We start from the raw sequence: 22,410 nt of genomic DNA, 5'->3' as shown, positions 1-22,410 counted from the left end.
GTTGAAATATATAACAAAATATTATTCAATTTATTAATTGTTAAAAAAGATTATATACCCATATATGCGCCATTAGAAAATGTTACTTAGTTGTAAACAGAGGGAACATTAAAAGATATTGAAAGATGAGATCCCCGACAAACAAACCAACAAACAAACAAACGAATATGAGTCCCTCCTATAGAGATTATGGTAAGTGCAACATCTCTAACGCCCCCTAGTGCCTGCCTCACAAACATTCATCCATAAACATTTAAGATATTGAAAGGATCTGAGAACATAGCAACATGTGAACAACAAATAAAATTCTATATAAATGCGAAAATAAATTACAGGTTTATAATTCACAGTTTACGTTGAAGCATTTTTTTAAATAAAATGGAAGATATAACATGAATCATGAATGTTCTTTTTATGATATTTTACACTCTTGATAATTTCCCTAGATACTTTTATTATTTAAATATGACTCTGTGATTTATCTTATGTTTTTTTTTTAATTGTACTTACCTGTCCGTCTTCAACTTAAGGAAGTTAAAGTTTGTTTTCGGTTTGGTCACGATGACAGTGATGATTTTAACAATTCGTGATGGAATGCCATTCCGGTATTTTAGGCTACTTTAACAGTCAGCACGATAATGTGACAAAGACACTACATTGTCAAGTCCATTATTTTGTTATTATCATTAGCATCTGAACTCGTCTCACGCAATTCCCTTACATCTTCCTTTGTTTAAAAAGATGTTTTAGTCTAGTAAAGATCATATGGTTAAGAGTGATAATAATCAAAGAAAATCACAACCTTGAGGCCAGTAAAATAATTTTATTTTACTTAAATTTATATTGTCATATTAAAGTAAAAAATATTCAACCTTTAAATAAGAATTTTATTGTTTAATAGATCAATGATAAGTAATTATAAACCATTCCCGTTGCCAATAATATTGTTTAAAATTTTGAACACATTTTCTTGCATAATTTAATATCTTGCAATCTGTGTCTTTCAAATGAAGGGTATCCTCTGTTCTGTATAAAAGGAAATGGAATATTCCTCGGCTTGGGTTGAGTAAAAAAAGTAGTCTTCCTCATCACCTATTTTTCTATTTTCCTTCCAAGTTTTAAGCCATCAGGAATGGTAGGATTTTTGAATATAATATTGCTAAACTATAGGAAAAAATATGCAAATGGAGTTTGCAATTTTCATACAATATTTCTTGATTTATTTGTTTTCGAGAGATCACGGCTTTCACTTAAAATATACACAACGATTGTTTACGTTTGCATGAATGTCATATAAAATTGAATATTTTCTTCCACTCATTTTATATTCCTGTGATGTTAGTTCGGGTATGTCACGTGATCAAAACATTCTTAATTCTCTCTTTTCATTTAAGTAATATTTCCTTGAGGAGAAAGGACAATTTAATTACAAGGAATCTAAATTACGATATATTTATTTGAAACTATTAATGAAAAACCAGTGGAGAAAACAAACCTTTATATGTACATTAAGGGAGAAGCAGCTCGCCCGAGAAATAGACAAACTACTATAATTTTGCTGTTACAATTTTATGCAACGATTAAATAAAGTCTATTCTACAGGTTTCATTCTACCAATTTGTCTATTGAAGGCGTCCAAGATCATGCAAGTTTGTTATTGTTGTACAGAAATTTTTATGATTAGGTGGTAATTGTTATAGATTATATAAAGCTCTTCAGTACGAATAACTCTACGTCACCACAACAATGTACTTGTTTTCTAAATGAATTTAAAACAAATAATATAAAAATGGATGATCCCTGGACAACACAAAACCATAAAGGTGACAATTGCAGAATGCACAATTCTCAGACAGTCAAAGTTTAAGCATTTTTCGAATATACAAAACCATATAAATCACTTAAAATCGAAGGAAAACCCGTAATTTTTTCAGGATTGCATGTTTAATAAACATGTGTAATAACAAATAAAAACTATGCATGCTAAATTAATTAAGTAACGACGTAATTAAAGAAAAATCAGCTGTTAGACATGAAACATTTGCATAACATTGTGTTAGCCTCTGAAGCGAACACCTGTTTAAATTGCCCTTTTAAACACATCGCATGCGCCCGGATCACCAAAGGATGGATGTCTTCACGAGGTAAGTGAGTATTTTCAAATTGTTTCTTTACCTCTAAATTTCTACATAATGTCAAAAGTGACACTTAATATCTAAATTCATAATGAATACCTTCAAAAATTTATTTAACAGATATTGCTCATTTGATTTCAATAATTTCTTTTATATAAAAATATGTATTTTTAAAGTCATCTATTTTGTCAACGCTCTTAAAACATTATGTAATTTAATTTTAAGAAATGTAACGTGTAAAACAACGTCAGTAGTATTCGAGTATTAAACTGCGATTGCAACTTTGTATGACATTTTTTGAAATGCAAAATAAACAAAATCTATAGTAAAGCACAGCTTTCAAGTTGCTACTTAATACATATTACCTTCATTTCTTCTGCAATATATTGTCTAACTTGAAATTAATATATATGTATATTTTGTTATCTTCATTATTAGACAGACATTGTTTTCAATATGATTAATTTTATTCAAATAAATTTCATGAATAAGAATAATGGAAATTTCAATAATATTGAATAAATGTTTTTTTTTTGGTTTATTTTATGTTATCTTCATTATTGAGACAGACCTTGCTTTCATTGTGATTCATTTTATTTAAAATAAAATTTCATAACATGAGAACTATAGACAGAAATACAACATGTATAAAAATACTGAATTTACATCGTAATTTTAATACTCACTTGTTTTCAGTGTTCATCATTTAGGATTACTCGTGTGAAGAAAAGGCCAACATGATGCTTTATAAAGGTTAGTTAAATAGCTTAACTGTATAATAAATGATGTTAACCCCATGGCCATATAAACAAAGAACCAAAAAGAATGGTATGCAAGGTTTTCATGGCATATACTACAATTGCAATAACCGATCCATAACGCCCGAGAGTTTTTAACTTCAGTAATTTGTAACTTAATTTATTCAAGTTTCGTAAATGCATGCACTATTTGTTTCTATGGCATTTTAAGATGGAATATAATAATAAATTATATAAGTTCCTATTTCGTAAAGTACTGATATTTAAACATATTGTATTAAGTTACGATATCACCTTTATTTCAAATTGTCAAGAATATTTTTATGTGGACGATTCATTTCAAAAACAGAATTTGTACATGTGTTCATTTAGTTTATCAAATTCGTATTTCAGTATACCGTCAGTATTTTCAAACCTCACGGTATTTTATCTAATTTAATTTAGAAAATTAATAAATTTGGGCTACATTACTAATGAAATGTTTTAGGGCAGTTTTTTTCATAAGCATTGAAGTCCAGCCATTAAATCTTTAAAATATGTTTCCTTATTTAACAGTACACTATTATTTTACGAAAATGGTAATACTACATCAATTTCATTTTCAGGATTTATTCTTTTCCTGATTGCTGGTCCTGGAAATGTGGGTTAGTCAATTATCTAAATATCAGGACTTCTTTTTCATAAATGAAAAAACCTTGATAAGTTTGGTTCATTATTGAATGCATATAAGCCAATACGAGTTTTTGATAAATGATCATAATTTATCAATCAATCATTATCAATATATACAATACCAATTGTAAAAATAACCAAAGTAAAGGTCAGAGGTACAAAACGTAGATTAGATTATAAATCTTAAGGTTTTTGTGCGTTATCTTTTTTACAACTAGACTGAAATTCTGTAATATTTATAAAGGTAAACAAAACAAGTGATAAATTTTTCAGATTCCTTATCTTGTTATTCGTGTAACAACGTTGACAGTTTAGATAGTTGTAAAACTATTACAACATGCGGAAAAAGAGAGGTAATTATATATTTAACTCTAATATATTGTTCTTTAGTTTTAAAGTAATTTAAATAACGGAAACGAATCAGGCAAATTTCAGTTCCAGTTAAATGACAAACAAATAATAAATCTAATTGTTTGAAAACGTTTAGATTAGTTGGTGAAAATATGGTCTCGTTGTTTCGTTTAACACCTGACTTCTTAAAAGCTTATATTTTTAGAGATTTATTTACATTTTGTACATTTTTGATATTTCTTGCAAACTTTAATTTACCTTTTACCGTCAGTCCTGTTTCACACGTTTAGAAAAGAAAGGACAATCTGCCTCATTCACACTCGGATGTACACAAAATGAGGTAAGATACATATGTTCCATTACTTACATATTTAAGTAGTTCTAATAAAAGAGATATAAAATATAAACATATTTGCCTTTTTCTAGATTAAAGAAGGACTCATAAAATATAATTATAAGTATATATAAAATACAGATTATGGAAAAGAGATTTGATTTAGCAATAGTGATTTAAGTTCAAGTAAGTTCAAATATTTGTGATAGTTTTTTACTGTGTCCCGACATAAAAACGTGTCGAACAAACAATTTGCCATACAATTCTGGAAACAATATGATTTAACACATATATGCTGTGAATTCTTATTAATCATATAAACATTTAAAAGCCATAATAGTATATATATATATATATATATATCAAGCACAAGTGCATAAATGATATATTTTGATGTGTCAAAACCGCTTTAATGTACAATAAAGAAACCGTTGCCTCTGCTCGAATTGGCAGATAAAATGGCAAACAATATTACTGTTATTTTTGTCAATTAAAACTTTTTACAATGCACATATTCCCCATGCCTTGTTTACAGAATTGTGGTAGTGTACCAGTATACAATAATGTGTCAAAGTTGAGCAATGGTCAAATGATACAAGAGTGTGAAGAATGCTGTGGTGTTGATAAATGTAACAAAGACCTTTGCAACTATAAGACATGTAGGTAACCTTTACTGAAACATATTACTTATTTTAAAATTGCAAAACTTATTTTTATACGATTTAAAATTAGAATGAAATGCCTTTTCAAATGAGCCGAAACAACATATTAAGTTCTTTTTGTAATAAATTTGAAATAATATTCTTTTCTATAGAACATAGATCACTCACTCACCCCACTCGATTACTCATAACGTCTATTATTATTAATTTCAATTTAAGCGCCGCCCTGCAGCGATTATATAGAGAACTGTGCATTCTGGAACAAAGGTTATGACATCTGTGAAGATATTCATCAAGCCAAGTTACACTGTCGTAAATTCTGCAAATTATGTGATCTAGGTAAATATGCTTACACTGTTTTTCTAATAAGGTGCTCACAACATCAATATGAAATAAAAAACAAAGATTCTCATTGCAAAATTGGAAACACGTCACTAGGAGTTGGCTGCTATTGTATGAAAAAAGTAAAGCAGAAAAGTGTGTCGTATCAAGTGTGATCATCGCTTGGTCTACAAGTGCTGTTATTATTTATTTTCAGTTGATGGAAACTGGGCCGATTGGTCATCGTGGTCATCATGTGATGTCACATGCGGTCATGCAAAACACACACGAATCAGAACGTGTACCAACCCTGCACCTGCTTACAAAGGTCTAGATTGTAATGGAACCAACACGGACTTTAAACCTTGTACTCGGCCATTATGTCCAGGTAAACAATATAACTCATACTTCATTTGTTTACTTGTATATTCAAGTCTGAACCAGGTAAAGAGCATTTTGTAAATATGAGCAATAAATGCAATCACATTAATAACAATATATTAATTTGAGTGTCATGATGAAATAAAATTTGAGGTTCTTGTTAAGAGACTTATAAATTTAGAATAAATAATCATAATGCGTTTCATTAAGGAAGATTATGCATTACCAATATCGATTTCCTTGATGCACTTTCAATTTATTCAATGTAAGCAAGTAGCATGGAAAATGTCACTTATAATTCAAGACCAAAATTTATACTAATAATGTTTCATTCGTTGAAGTATTATCAAATTTTAGTTCATGGAGGCTGGGCGGGATGGTCAAGTTGGGAGCCATGCCCTGTAACTTGCAATATAGGTATACAGAAGAGACATCGTACATGTACAAACCCGTCTCCATTACGGCATGGCGACCATTGCTTTGGTGACAGTTTTGACGTGAAACTATGCCAACAAAAACCGTGTGATGGTTTGTATAAATAATTTTCTATAAAGTTTTAAATGCAATTGATAAATAAACAAACATAAAAGATTACTGGGCAAATACGATTCTTTCAAGAATTTGAGCTAAAACACATTCAGCTGAAAAACTGTGTTGCTTGATTTAGTTTAAATTATGAAATGGATATTTCAAAATTTATTGATGTACAAAAATTCATCTGATCAATTTATGGATCGTTGCAAGTTTATCAAAGGATAAGAACTTAAGTTAACACGTATATTATACAATAAAGGAGGCAATTCAAATTGAGAAATACGAATCTAGCAGTACTATGATGTACATTTACCGCTACATGCCTTTGATACGCCGTTGAATTTTGTACATTATTCTGATAGCAATCATATTGCCAGAACAAATCAAAATGATAATGACGTGACATAACTCCTTAAATTACCTGAATATCAATTTAATATTTTGAAAACATTTGTATAGTAATTAGTTTGAAATACTATACACTAAATATATTAAAATGAAATTTAGCATCAAATGGAGGTTGGGCAGATTGGGTCACATGGAGTACATGTAGCGAATCTTGCGGTGTTGGAGTTAAAACCAGGTCAAGGTCATGTACAAATCCAGTACCTGGAACTCATGGAGAGCCATGTGTTGGAGATAACATACACGTAGATACCTGTAACGAGGAAGATTGTCGTAAGTTAACACAATCAAATATATTCTTCGGGCACAAGAATATTTCCAAGTAAATAAATACATAACTAAATTAAATATCTAAATAGATACAGGTATTGAATCTGATGAAAAGCAGCTTTGTTTTAATTTTCCTGTGGAGACATTAAAATAATAGGACCCAAATACGATATCAATTTCCTTTAGAAATGAAAAATAAATTTCAAGTTGACGATGTATTACACATGTGAACTCTTATCAGATCCCCTTTCAAAATTTTATTTCATTTAGTTCCGCCCAGTGTTTTCTCGTTTAGGGCACACGCATTTCATCAATTGGGGCCCATACGCCGCTTTCCATGGAATGGCACTAACGTGTCAAATTGAAGGTTCCGTGATAAAGCCCTATAAACACATGTTCTAACGGATGTTTCTAAATTCAAAAGATTACCATTTTCATGTATAAATGTTGAATTCTGCTTAAGCCGGTGCCAGTGGGCTTGGACGGTTACTTGCAATTTCAAGTACCGCCCATGAACAGGCTTAATCAAACCGAGTCTGCAACATTTTCAATTTTGCCGTGTTGGGCTTACTTTAGGGATTCTGTTTGTCTCTATCTTATATTTTCTAAACATGTCGTCCTGCATTTAAAACATGAAAAGATCCATTCTTGTCATTGACAGATGAAATATGTTTGTTTGTACTTTCCAGAATCAGACTCAGGTGTGGCTTTCAACGCTTACTATGTAACTGACTTCAGTCCAGTTTCCGGTCAGACTATGATTTTTTCCAAGACTCTTTTGAATGAAGGAGATGCATACAACACTTCGACTGGTATTTTTGTTGCCCCAAGAAATGGAACGTATACATTTGAAGCACAAATGTGCACTGGTCATCGAAAAAGCATGCAGTTTGATATAATGGTAGGATCAGTTGTACATGCGACTGCATATGGGTATGATTATGACAACGCCGATTGTGTGTCGACACATGCGATAGTAAAATTAAACACAGGCGATAGAGTTTCTGTTGAATGGAAATATTGGTCATATGCTACCAGCAACGTTATTCTTCAAAACGTTAACTTCTATAGAAATTCATTTTCTGGAAAATTGTGAAACCCAAAATATATAGTCGAAATAACTTGATTATTGTTATTACCAGTCCGATAATTGTAAAAAAGCAAGAACAATCACATAATCATGGAATCTTCTCGACTTTCCGTTGATGAAAAATACTCATATTTAACGTATTCAACGTCAAATGAACGACAATTTATCTTCTGTTATAATAAACCTTTTTAGGTAGGGTTAGAATTTAACTGATAATAAAAAGATCAGTTTAAGACACTTGATATGATAAAATAGAACGAAATTTCTTTATTTTAATTTTAAGACATGTGCAAACACCCGTTTATATCAAATGTCGCTTTCAATATGGGAATTAATGTAACATGTTATTCATTATTGCATGACATTAAATGAATTCATATAATAGTATAAATTCATGCATTTTTATAAATATGTTTTTATGATATTGTTTTTGAAATACCGTACGAGTTAAAGCCAAATTCATAAACTGGCGATTAAAGGATATAATGTAAGAACGTCAAGGTAATTCATGAAAACAGCATATAAAGGATGTAAATACTATAACATTCAAAGTAAATGATCATCCCTGTTTTTAAGTAACTGAATTTCAATTTTATCGGTTTATTTATGTTTTTATTTTATTTTTGTTTTAAAGATTCATTTAACACATCTAGCTGAGTGCTATAAATATAGCCCCATAGGGAGCATTAATTGAAGGATAAATGTTTCTCGTGGGACTCGTTTCGATATTCCCGCTTCGTGAGCCGCGACGTAGTTAAAATGTTACCGATTTGTTTCCGCCTGGCGCCTGGCATAGTGATAGGAGTTGGGAAGAACATGGTATGTAAGCAAAAGGTGTCTGTGAAGTCAGAAATGGCTGGCCCTTTCGTGTGTGTGTATGTGTGTGTGCGTGCGTGCGTGCTGTGTGTGTGCGTGTGTGTTTGAGTTTGTGTGTATGTGTCTGATTAAAAATCAGATATCGTAAGGGTGTGTTATTGTGAGTATTTTAAACTGTTTAGCATTTTTAAAAAGCAATTTTGATAATATTTTTACTGTATAATTATAGACATAACATTACTTAATATAGCTATAATATCAAAAGAAATAACTGTTTTGGGGAAAATTTAACTTTTTTCTTTATATAATAGGTAATATGATATTTTCATTTCTTAGCTGATAGAATGTAACTAAGTTTATTTTTTGCAATATGTTTTCATGTAATTACAATTTCTAACAATGTATCAATGACTATTTTACATAATATTAACCTGTATTATCTTATTATTTGTAACATTTATTTGCACATAATACATGTAAACGTTACGTAAGTTACAGTAACCAAAAGTCTTTTTTCTTCAATAAATGTGTACATCATGAAATAATATTTTCCATCTCATCAAAACCCATTACATATTTTGACAAGAAGAATTGGCAATCAGAAGAAAAACAAATTTTATTTTAAGCAATGTATTGATATTATTTCATTGATATTTTAAACATTTTTAATTATAATTGAACAATTTTACTTCAGTATTTATTATTTATTATTGTAACAGACATCATGCTATAATTGGAAAAATAAAGATTGCAACATACTGTGTGGTCTTGTTGATCTTTATTCTTGTTTTTTTTGTGCTTTTCTGTAAACTATGTCTACATAGCGATATGTGGAAATATTGTTATGGAACATGATGTTGTAATTCAATAAAGTAAATTGTAGTAAAACGCATTAAAACAGATGGTTACCACAAAACAAATTTGTGAAAACTAGAACATTTGTGTGCTAATAAGTCACTTATGCCCCCACTTTATGGAACTCTCACATATTGGCATTCCTTATTTTATTAATGTTAGTGTTATATTAATAGAGTTAGACTGAAAACACACTAACAACCGCATTCAGATTAATACCGAATAATGTGTTTGAATGATTATGCGATAGAATACCCGCCAAAATGCACTTTAAGACACCTTATAAATATTTTTACACCGATTCATATGCGATCATGTCTGACAAATATAAGATGCAGCGAAAAAAGCGATATATTTTGTACTTTGTGATCATGATTCCTGCTACAGGTATTGATCCAACACTGTAGTACGTTAAATCCAAGTAAATAAGTATATGTATATAACAATAGTATAAAAACGAATAAGTTTCACAATTCTGTATTGAGGAAACTCTAGTTATTGTGAAAGAATATCCTTGAAATACATAATATAAATGGGCATAACCTAAAAATGAAGAATACGAATGTTAAACTAAGTCTCAAAAAAATATAGATTAATTTAAACAACGTGGTAGTACTTTAATTCCATACGGAATAGTTAATCACTTATGAAAAATGAAGCAAACTATGGTTCAGGTTTTTGGCCTATGAGTAACATAACGCAGCGTGATAACCAGTCACACCAATAAGGAACCGAGCTAACATTTGGGAATGGACCAAAGGCGATGAAAGGAGGGGGAGGCACATGTAATAAGTAAAATGATAAGAACTAAAAGGGGCCAATATGGGAATTAATGGAACAAGATGTGTAAGGGAAAAATGGGGGGGGGGGTAGGCAGGGCACAGAACGGAATGGGAAGAAAATACTTACCTTTTACGGCAATTTAGCAAAAAGGACATTGCAAAACGTGCCTACAACTAACAATACATAAGACGTAGATGTGAAACATGCAAAGGAACACAGAGGGGTACCGCCTCAGAACTGTCAGTAGTTACAATACTACTGGGGAGTTTAACCCGGTTTGAGGCACGCTTAGTCTCACCCGTAGCCCCAACATATTCCTTTATGACAAGACAGTGTAAATAAATGAATTCCCGCCTTATAAAGAAAGACATACAAAATAAAAAAACATAATAAAAAATAAGAATAATACATGTCTAGGCTTGATGGACTTTAAACATAAATTAAACGGTAGCAAAATCAATATTGTGAAATAAACATTTGTAAATGTTATCGATCAATTTCTTATAAACGAAAAATGCATATACATATACAATGTATGATATAAATCTGTAAAAAGCCTTTCTCGCCAGTTGACAGCAATCTAAAAAGGCTCTTTACTGGTGGTAAATCTTTTTTGTTTTTTTTTATTAAAAAGTGAAATCTCTAAATTTCCAAAAGAACTTGCAAATTCAGTGGGTGAATTTTGTTATATGAGTGGTATTTTATTTGGAAAGAAATCGAAAACTACTATTTTGCTCCTATCCGCTTTTGGGTATACTTTATACTGCATAAAATATAATTCGGTAAATTATAAATTGCTATTGCATCATCTATCCTTACCACATGAAAGACACTTTAAACTTCAAATGAACTGTTCCAAATTAAATTGCAGGCATGTCTGCTGTACAAATCCAGCGTGTAAATTTTAACCATTTCAGTCGTGTGTTTTTTAATAAAATAGAAATATCGCTGCCTAAAGTACTTTTTACCGCAAAAGTTTATCATTCGCGCTTTGAATAGTTTCTTACAGTTCTTAAATTCAATCAAGATCTTTTCTTTCATATCTTTTTATTGGGAGCATATTTTGATCGAGCTGATTTCAAAATACTTAATTCTTTCTTTATATATCTTTGCTTGCCAAGTAAATATTTCCTTTTGAAACATTTATGATGCATTTGAACCTATGACTTACAATTTCCAATTTTATACTATTAATCCAATTAAATATTTTGAAAAAAGGCTCTTAAACTTAATATTCACATTGTCTGGATAACTTTACGAAAGTAATGCGTACACATGAGCTAATCTTACAACAGATACAACCACACCAACAGAATCAAGAACACATAAAGCAAATAAAACCATTTGTGTTACCAATATCAAAACCAATCAGTTAAAATCCAGTTTTTAAACACGATTCCCATATTTTTGATTACTCATAATTGTACATCTTATCCTTTATCAATTATTTTAACATAAAGCATCATCAATGATAAAAATCCAGATTACTCTGATGAAAACTATCTTTATCTCAATTGAACGAATTAGATGCTTCATTAAGAGATCGTTATATCCCCATTTGAAAAAAAAAAACACTGACATAATTTAGAATGTCTGAAACTTTCGCGTAAAGAAAATTTATCAAAATATTAACGTAATGTAATTAGATCAAGAAATGCATAATACTGTAACTGTATTTCTCCAACAAGTTAACGATTCTGCTGGCCATGTGACTTTATTTCACAATGATCATCGGTGTTATAAGTTCTTTCTGATTGAGGTTACGTTTATTCTACACTTATACAAGTAGTGTTAGATATGAAGTGGCTTTTTGCAGAATTAAGTAAGCGCACTGATTGAATACAATTCAAAGTGACAAGAACTATTGTATATGATTAATATTTTCGTGTCCTACATATGACTTAATTATTTCATTAATGGATATCCAGAAAAAAAGTGTCGAACATTTTCAGATTATTATACTTAGAAATACGCTCAACTATCTAGGAAGATGAGCATACATACTACTATTTGTAAATGGATAATTGTTTCAAAATTTAGATGTCATAAAAATTAGATGTGTTTTTAAACATCTTTTATCTACAAGTACAAATATTGCTGCGATGTTGAGAAGCTCCGCGCCAAAATGCGCTCATTACATATGCCTTGCCAAGTCATTCTTACACACAGGTTATTTTCCATTTTGATTAAGTACTACTGTACATTATTCCGGATGTTTTGTAAATCATTTAAATTTGCATAATTATTTTTATGGTATGCACTGTCCACGAGAGAGGGGTCAGATTTTAAATTTAAAAAATATGCCTTCACTGATGCCTACCTGATAAGGAAAGTAATTACATGTAATACAAACAAGACTTACGACACTTTTAATGTGACATGACAGTAGTAACATTGTTTTGTTTGTGTCCTATAATATATCACATATAATGCTACTCATTTTCTACAAATATCAACACGTAATCATGGTAAGGAATATAAAAATCCATATGTAAATAATCCAAAACAATCGACTTTATTTTTCAAAATGTCCTTTACATGTTTTGTGTCAAATAGTATATCATAATATAACAAAAAAAGCATTGATGCAAAACATCAAAGGGCGCCATACAAGAAATGCAGCAAGTGACGATGTAATTGTAGACATCTGATAACCAAATTTTCTTTCCAATGGTTAATTGGATTTCATAGGATTTTTTTATCATAGATGAATGTGCTGACGGAAGACATTTTTCATCAGAATATAAAATGTATTTGCTTCGGAACATAAAATAACTGTAGTCAAAATAGCAAAGTCTGTTTTTTTATTATCATAATTGTAACAATTGTACAAACAGTAGAATCTATATAAAACTAGTAACAAAAGGGACTTCATGCATTTTTCACGTCAAATAAAAAATGGTTTCTATTAATACCTGGGACTTAAGATACAGTAATTAAAGTAAGTAAGTAAAGTAAAGAAAAGTAGAGTAAAGTTAAGTAAAGTTAAATAAAAAGTAAGTGAAGTAAAGTAAAGTAAGGAAAGGTAAGGTAAGGTAAGGTAAGGTAAGGTAAGTAAGTAAGTAAGTAAGTAAGTAAGTAAGTAGGTAAGTAGGTAAGTAAGTAAGTAAATTATTTATTATAGTACCATGTGTTCCACCTTAACGAAAGATTATAATCTGAGCATATGTTATATTTCAAGTCCCAGATAAATACTGAAAGTAGAACACACGCACTGGAGATGAATTTAATAAAAAAAAAAAAAAAAAAAAAAAAAAAAAACACCAACAATTTCAGGATTTTTTTGTTATACGAGTTTACAAAAATAATGCTACATTAATTTGCATGACATGTTAATATGGTGAAACACAATTTATCAATGTTATGGACCAACGGAAAATACTGTGATATAACAATTCGTAAACAATGGCCTTTTTAAATTGTTTCGATAAATTTATAAAGAGTGCAATTTATTGTTGAATATAATTGCATTTCATTTCCTGCAAAATTCTCCAGTTCGTTATTTATTACCATAGTACAACACAGATGACCTTTCCGTTTAGTTTCAGACTCGCTTAACTGAAACTTCTAGCGTCATCTATTTATAGCTTTCGAATTCATGTACATAATTAAAAATACATACATAATCCACTTTGTACAACAAAATAATAAGTAATTTCTATAAGAAGATAAAAATGTAAGAAATAATTACCGAACTTAAGTTTATTTTTTGTTTTGTCTTTTATACTGCCTTTCCAGCGGCTGAGGTGTTAAATTTGTTCCCGTTCTCATTTATTTATATGACATGCTGCGAATCACCGGAGGAAAAAACAATATATGACTTTACATAGAAATCACAAGGAATTATTCTTTCCATATAAATCGAAAGGATGAAATGAAACAAAAAAATCGGGTCCATGGACAAAAAAAAAAGTAAACACAAAGAGCAATTGAAAATATAAGACCAAATATACCTTTGAATAGAATCCGACACAGTTTCCAAAAGTTTTTAAAATGTTTTGAAATTCATTAACGTAATTATTCAAATGTATTAATTGTTCACCATGGAAACGGAATAAAAGCGTGTTTAATTTTTTAATTGATTTTTTAGGAAATACTTACTGTACGCGCTTGCAGCATCGACTGTCTCGATTCAAGAAAATTCTTTGTAAATAACGATAAATACTAATTATCTGTAGCGTAATATTATCAAACGCAATGACTTTTATACCGATGAATTATAAACAGAATAATGGCTCGGACATTTTTCATCGATATATTTATTTACTTTTAGAATTAAAAGACTAAATTTTACCTACCATGTCAATGCCTTGTTAAATATGGAAAATTAAAAGAATAAGACGACGAATTCCTGCAGGACGATAAACACATGCAAACAATTTCGTTACAGGCTTGGCTTATCGCCAAAATGAACGTTTAATAATATGTTATCTTATTATTATGAAAATCGCTAAAAGCCTACATGTTTGCTGGTTGAATAACTACAACACTGGAATTGTTCTGCGTTTTATTTTCGTTTTTTTTTCAATGTTTGAATAAACGCCTGGTTTCACAAGAGTTCACTTAATTTCGAATAAAGATAAGGTTTTGTAATTTGTAATATAACAAATGTGTCGAGACATAACACAAACTTGAGCACAAAAAGTATGAGCTGGTGGGGTGCGTCTGTAAAAGTTAAATATTAAGACTTATTGATAAGTCTTTATTGTAAATTGAATCTGTTTTTTTTCTTTTTCTTTCCTAAGAACTCCATATCACCGTGCATATTCAATAACACAGGAATGTGCAATAATCGTAAAAGTAACGCCGAATCTGTGCAACGCTATTGACAAAACGAATAACAGAGTAAGTAAACGAACCAATATATTTTATTCTTAATCAAATTTAAAGAAATGAATTAGCGCATACGGCTGCTACTACATTATACTTTAAGCAGCATTTCAATTGTTTTCAGGGCTTTGTTTACTTTCTTCGATCATTCGTGAGGAATACAACCTGATAACCGTTTTTCAGGTGTATTTCGTGTTTCATCAAATAAATATGTACATTTAACACATTTAAAACTTTAGTTTTTCATATTCTATATACCTTAGACATTTGTCAAACTACAACTGTCGAATAACAATAGAAGGAAGCTGCTCAAATAAGATTTGGCTACCTTTAATGAGATGACCGCCGTTGCTGCAGTGCTTCATTAACGAATTCGGTGTAACCTGGTAAAAATGGTCTCATTCAATGTTTATCTGCTAAATTAAATGTAATATGACGCGAGTAGAATGGAAAATATCTCAGGTACACAGAATATAAAAAATATAATTAAATAAGTACATTATTGAATTAAAAGATATCAACGAAATTTAAAACCGCCATTAATGCGCTAGTCAGGTCGTCATTTTCACAAATGATCTTGAAAATTAAACTTTATCCTGGAAGTTTGATGAGGTTTAAAGTATATTGTCTCAGCAACCGTATGCGCTAACTCATTTCTTCCAATTTGGTGTACAATAAAAAATATTGGTCAATTTACTTATCGCGGTGCTTGCTTTAGCCACTAAATTGCTCAATTCTGCGTTATTTTTGCACAATTCCTGCGTTATTTGCTCATTCCTGCGTTACTGGATACACACGGTAAATATGTTGAACGCAAATGCATGAAATAAGCAACTTGTGTGTTCATATGATAACTGTTTCATTATATCGATAATTATCAGATGGTTGGAATGTTTTTATCTTTTTTTTATCAAATATATCTTTTTTTGTAAAGAATAATTACGAAATCAAAATAAACGCACACTGCAATTGCAATTAATATATAAAAGGTGTAAGTTATTTTCGAGTATAATTGCCGTATATTTGTGTTGAGTTGATGACTTCTGTTGAAATTGTTCCAATCATATTTTGTATCATTACATGCTTAAAATTTTTCATTGAAAGCATTATTAAAATTACTTAACAACGAAAAACGACTTAAACCTGTCGTTACTGTCATCACGGATTGGTAATATAAATCCGTGCTGTCATACACAAACAAACTGCATGATGTCCATTTTCCTTCCGCTAAAAATCGGCTGTCTTTTATTTTCTGTATATATCAAGATTTGATGCAATCAAAACTATTTTCTGAAAATTAACTTCTATGTTATTTTTATGTTGAGAAGCAAAGAAGGTGAAGTAGACAAATTTAATGGAGTAACTTATACGAGGGGTATATAATTTAATTAGTGACAACAACTCAATTTACCATGATTTGCACGTGAAAGTACATGTATAATATACCGTTGGAAAGACTATTGGTTTTTCTAACTAACAGTCTATTTTCGCACAATTTGCACGTGAAATAGAATTTAAGCAGGTCATTTAGTCGTAATAACATGTGGTTTGGTATATTGTTTGATCTGAGTTGCATTGTGATTTGAGAGTGTAGTAAAGAGCTTATTGTAAAATTCGTTTGATATTTGGCAAAAAAGGATCACTATTTAGTTTATGGAGAAAATGCCGTTCATTATCGTACAATTGCCAGACTGGTGTCAATGTTTAAGAAAGGTAGAACTATGTTAAGGATGATCCCCGCCCTGGACGACCAATTTCCGCTACCTTTGAAAAAGACATCAGCATTGTCAAAGCCATAGTTGAATACGACGCAAGACATACCGTTGTGGAGATAAATTATATCGGGCCTTAGTTCGTGATTTGTGTTTTTCACCTTTAAAGAAAGTTAGAGGTAAGAAAAGTGTGCGCCCGTTGGATCCAACATTTGTTAACGTCTGACCTTAAAAGAAAGCGGATTGAAAAAGTTTGGCCTTGTTGACTAGGTTCAAAGATCAAGACCCTAAACTCCTATGAGAAATTGCCACATTGGACGAAACGCGGCTTTATTTTTTGAGCCCGTCAATTAACTCAGTTACAAAATGTAGATAGGTGAAAACAACCATCGCCCAGTTGTTGTTCCAAGTAGCACGAGCTTTAAAAGAGAAAGAGTATTGTAAGCTCTTTTGACAGTGATTTAATAGTCCAGGATCAAATATTCCAATGATAAAGAATCTGCGTACCGGTCAGCCTTGGTTCAAGCTTATTTTGAGGAGCAGAGAATTGAGGTTTTTTTGCTATATACCGCTTATAGTCCTGATCATTCTCCTTTACGGCCGAAGCCCGTAGTGTCGTCGGAAAGGTTCCAGTGTATAAACAGTATACCTTAAGAACAGTTTAAAATGGATTCTGAGGCTGGAAAAGTGTGTAAAAGTCCACGGTAAATATTTTAAAGGATTTTTCACAGGTATGACTTATTTATAAAAACGTGCTGCCGTTCCCACTAATTAAAATATGCCCCTCGTAAATCGTGGTTTAATCAATACTAACAGTGTACTGTAATCAAGTAAACACTTCTATTATTTGATCAAATAATAATGATTATTTGATCAAATAATAAGGTGAGGATACATTGGCCTGCTAAATAGAACTCCTTTCAATAGTTCATATACCACATAGAAATAGATAAGCTAATAGCATAAATATATCTTGAAAGATCCTGTCTCTTAGTTTAAGTTGTATCATAGTTTGGGGACCTTTCTGTTAAAAACGTGTCAGACTTAAATCGTATACATATATATGCACAGTGCAGTAACTGGAGTGCAGGTATCAGTTACCCGCACTCCAGATCATGCCCGTTGATTGGCTCATTTTTGCTGGGGTTTACATATTGTGACGGCAGAGAAAGGGAAAGCGGCATTGTGTACACCGGTCTTACTGACCTGTATGAAACCACTCTAAGCATGATGGGAACGCACTACTTTTTACATGGCGGCTTGAACACGTAAGTGATAGAACACAACGCAAATGGGGCCAATTGAAAAATTAAACTGTTTCCATACCCTGTTGGCAAAATAGCCATTACATCACTTTTACTCAAAACATGCATCAAACACCCCTACTGACATTCCTTTTGTGGTTTTACTAACCTAGTTTCGTTCAACACGCGTGATAGTATTCCGTCGATTGTTAATTTAAAACCGAAAGTGAAAGGAGTTTTGAATATTTGAATAAATAGTAACGCAGTCGAACTATCAATTGCACTTGCAATATTAAACACTGGAAAACAGTGATCCCTTGGAAGCAATAAACGATTTTAATCACTTGAAAAGATATATTATGTTTTATAAAATAAAATTGTCATCCCTACGCGGACTTCTTTATGTCGGAGTCATTTTTACCCTCATTTGGGGTGAGATATGCGTCGTAAGACACAGGTCGATATTTGAGAGACCGGTGTGTATACAATGGGGAAAGCGGCAGAAATATCATAATTATTCAGATGCTCGTTCATTGGTTACCCTTTTCTGGTGTTTCATATTGTGACAACAGGGAACGTGTTTTTATGTGTGACTATGATACAAAAGAGAAAGAACACCAAAAAACTCAGCAATCTGATTTATACTCGGGGGCTACGCCCCGTCGTACAAATCAGATAGCCTCGTGTTTCGGTGCTCTTTCTATTACTTAATATGTGCAAGATATTATATCGAAGTTATTAAGCTGATTTTTCTTGAAGATCATTGTTGTTTCCCCTTTATCAAATGAAGTGGAGCATTTTGTTGATTATTTTTCGAAATATATTTAATATAAGAGCTTTCAGGCTAACACGAAACTCTAGAAGTTATATCATTCGTAAGTGGTTATCTATGAACGGATGTATTTCTTTTATTCAGGTTCTAAAGGATTTCCAACTAGCTATTATTTCTTTTTTAATTTGGCTGACATGCACGTTTACAACATGTCTGATTTAAAGTTTGCACAATCTTACACAATTATACAATAATAATATAAGGGTAACAGCGGTTGAAGATATACTTTTTAAAAATAAATTTTTACTTTAAAAATATCATTTTCGTACACCACGGATTTTTAAGGTCGTGTCTAAAAACATGCACGAAGTGGCATCTGTTGTTTCCATTTTCCAGTGAAATAGAAAGCTGCCATATTACATTTACAATCGGAATAAAGCAAATTAAACTGTTCAGTTATAAAAAATTCTAAAAATTCAAAACAAAAGCATTTAAAATATTTTTTATTAAATGATTTCGTGCAAATGAATACCGTTGAAGCAGAACTTGTAAATAAATATGTGAAAAATGTAGAAAAAATTGTAAAAAGGAATAGCTTAAGATTGTAAATTTTACTTCTAAATATTATAATAATTATTTAACATGTAATGTGAAAATATCCAATTATAATATTAATCTTTTGAAGTTGATTAACAAATTAATATCTCAATGTTTACAAAAAAGATATTTAATTTTAAAGATTAACGAAAAATATAGCAAACATGTACAATATACTACGGTATTAAGTATCTGTTTTCGCTTATCACACCAGCATACTTTTTGATTGATGTCAATATTTCGTTTTACTCACTTTTAAACTAAATGTAAACAGATCCATCCGAAATAGTACAGTAAATATTTTGTGTGGAAAAATAACAAACTGAACCGATGAATTAAACGTTCTGGTACACTTGATAATTAATTTACTTATCAAGCAGTCTTATCACTCATTTTCGCGTTACTTTCATTTTTGACCCAGTCATTTAACAGCGTCATACAATTGTTTTTCGTAATGCGTGACGTAGCCATCTCCTTAAAAAGATAAAAATATACGAATTTAAATTACAAGTGAATAAAAATTAGTGACTACTGTCGCCACACAGTAGAAGTATGTATTTCTTCATCAAAATAAAAATTTATTAGTGTAAGTTTTAACAGGCATAACATTTCGTTGACTTGTTCCTTCTTTACTCGACTGATAATTCGAACTTTTAAGTAAATTTCAAAATTGCGTATGATTCATCAAAATAGTGCATATCATTTTAAGGCACTGCATACTAATGTATACATTTTTGTCAATGAAACAGAGGCATAACCAATTATAGGTACATGTACAGTTAAAATATTATTTTATCATTAAGTTTCTTAACAATACTGGATCAGAATGTAATTTAGTCTTGTTTTAAAAATACAATAAATTAATTTTATAAAAATAAATAATACAACTACAAAAGTCCATATCTGATGAAAAAATAATATTACCATCCACGTCGAATAATTCTCTGACTAATTCGTCAAGCATACCATCTCGGCGTCTACATAATTCAATCACAAAACTTGCCGTAAATGATACTGAATTGAAAAATGAAAAGCAATTAATTTAATTGTATTATTAAACAGAACGTGTTACATTTTTATGTCTGATTATAATATAATGGGAACCTGGTAGAACTAAAAATAGCTTTATTATCAATATTATTGCAAGACTATCGATTACCTGTGAAACAGTTCAACCTGATTATGTCATGAAAATACAAGGTTTGTTAATTATAGTTACTTTTGTATATCTTGTTCAAAAAACATTCTCAACATATCATATTTCAACGTTAATTTACGTTCCAGACCTGGGTAACTGTTTTTTTATTGAATAGTTGTAGTTTGGCAATGGTACAGTTATGTTAGTTGCCCCGGGAAGGTAAGCACCTTTATTATGTATTGTTGAAAAAAAAATCTGCAATCATGTATACGTACTTTTTGTGCGACAAAATTTAGACTTTAAAGCTTTGTATAGTTTTTTCTTCCCATTGAAAGTACGACACAGTCCATGTCTTGCATAGTGATGAATGGGTCTGAAAAGATAGCAATCACTTGTTTAGTACATAGTTACATCAGCTGATGATGTATTGTGAAACATTTCAAGTAGTTGATTTAAACATATTTTTATTCAAGTAATATATACATGTTAATGATTTACAATTTAAGCACAAAAGTAATTAGACCGAGAGCTACAATAGCTCATGGTAGTCCTCTCCTGTAACAAAAGCAATATGTTCATATAATAGTGGCTTATTATAATTTTAATTTAATCCTATGAAGTAGTTATCATTTTATAAGTCATTAATAATGACAAAAATCCGTCTTTTTACATACACGTATTGTTCCTCTGTTTGTTTTTTGTTCTCAAAAGGTTTGCGAAATTAAAACTGTATCATTCTAAATTGTTCAGTCTTTGCAGATATAGAATAATGCAGTACATATGATATCTTTATACAACTACAAAGCATGTAAAAAGGCTTGTTTCATTACATACAAAAACATTTAATTTTGTTTAAAACAGTTTTTAGAAAATGAAATAATTTTGACATCATGTAAAATTCAATACTTACGCTCGGTGCATCCCGCCGCTTGTATTCTTTTTGTCTGTCCCATTTTTGTCATTTACAGGGGTTGTATTTATCACAGTTTTATCCAATAATAAAGCATATTGTTGAGTCACCTGAAACATTGTTTCTATTGTTGCCACAGTTTCTAACAGGCATATCGCCATCGACACCATTTTGTGTATTTTTTAATATATTGTTTTTCTCTCCAATTATGTATCAAATAGTATATTTGTCCTTGAAATACTTTCCCAAACGATAGTATCTAATAATTATAAAACATTTCTGATAAAGTTAGAAATTGACTTGAAGACATATAATATCTCGACCGTTAATCAAACTTATTGCATATCTGCTGCTGCAAGTTTCACATATAAAGCCGTGTTGAATGTATTTTCAAGGTCAAATATGCGTGATGTATATATCGCGCCAAAATATGATTAGTTTTCAGGTTCACAACACTCAAGAAGGAACCAGTTTCTTAGGAATAAACATTTACTCTCTATGAATTATCCCAACAATACATACACTGGAATAACATTGATTTCCTTTACACTTCCACTTCCAAAATTTAAATTGTCGCCTGCAATATTATTAAAGCATGCACTACCGATGTTTGAAATTGAGATATTCAAAGTTTTATAAATCCTCTTTCACCCCCGAATGCTTCAGTTTATAGAATACTAATCTAAACGTTTATATAGTTTCCCCCTGTGGCTCACGCTGTTTTTTCTCGGACCAGATGAATAGATTACCTTTGATACATAACATTCAACAAGGTAATTATCTCTTTTTAACCGTTTACCCGAAAAACATCCTAATAATGTCCACCATCTTTTCTATTCA

General features: G+C 30.7%; 2 protein-coding genes across 2 annotated transcripts; one reads left to right on the top strand and one right to left on the bottom strand.

The window, feature by feature from the left end:
- The first annotated feature begins 2,069 nt into the window (after positions 1–2,069).
- On the top strand, positions 2,070–9,475 carry LOC132725798 (coadhesin-like). The gene is made up of 11 exons (XM_060710984.1): positions 2,070–2,144; positions 2,832–2,888; positions 3,499–3,537; positions 3,839–3,918; positions 4,188–4,256; positions 4,786–4,909; positions 5,132–5,251; positions 5,451–5,621; positions 5,972–6,142; positions 6,656–6,826; positions 7,513–9,475. Exons 2-11 carry the CDS (start codon positions 2,873–2,875, stop codon positions 7,917–7,919), a joined length of 1,368 nt encoding a protein of 455 aa, XP_060566967.1. The 5' UTR covers positions 2,070–2,144; positions 2,832–2,872; the 3' UTR covers positions 7,920–9,475.
- Positions 9,476–19,592: 10,117 nt separating this feature from the next.
- Positions 19,593–21,794, bottom strand: LOC132725799 (uncharacterized). The gene is made up of 4 exons (XM_060710985.1): positions 21,571–21,794; positions 20,936–21,033; positions 20,447–20,536; positions 19,593–19,996 (listed from the first exon to the last, which is right to left on the bottom strand). The coding sequence occupies exons 1-4, from the start codon at positions 21,738–21,740 to the stop codon at positions 19,944–19,946; spliced, it is 411 nt and encodes a 136-aa protein (XP_060566968.1). The 5' UTR covers positions 21,741–21,794; the 3' UTR covers positions 19,593–19,943.
- Between the last annotated feature and the right edge of the window lie 616 nt (positions 21,795–22,410).

This window comes from Ruditapes philippinarum, unplaced genomic scaffold, assembly GCF_026571515.1.
Source record: "Ruditapes philippinarum isolate M1 unplaced genomic scaffold, ASM2657151v2 ctg7710_1_1_1_1, whole genome shotgun sequence".
NCBI lineage: Eukaryota > Metazoa > Mollusca > Bivalvia > Venerida > Veneridae > Ruditapes > Ruditapes philippinarum.
The sequence above is the reverse complement of the archived record's forward strand: the minus strand, read 5'-3'. Positions and strand labels throughout refer to the sequence as shown.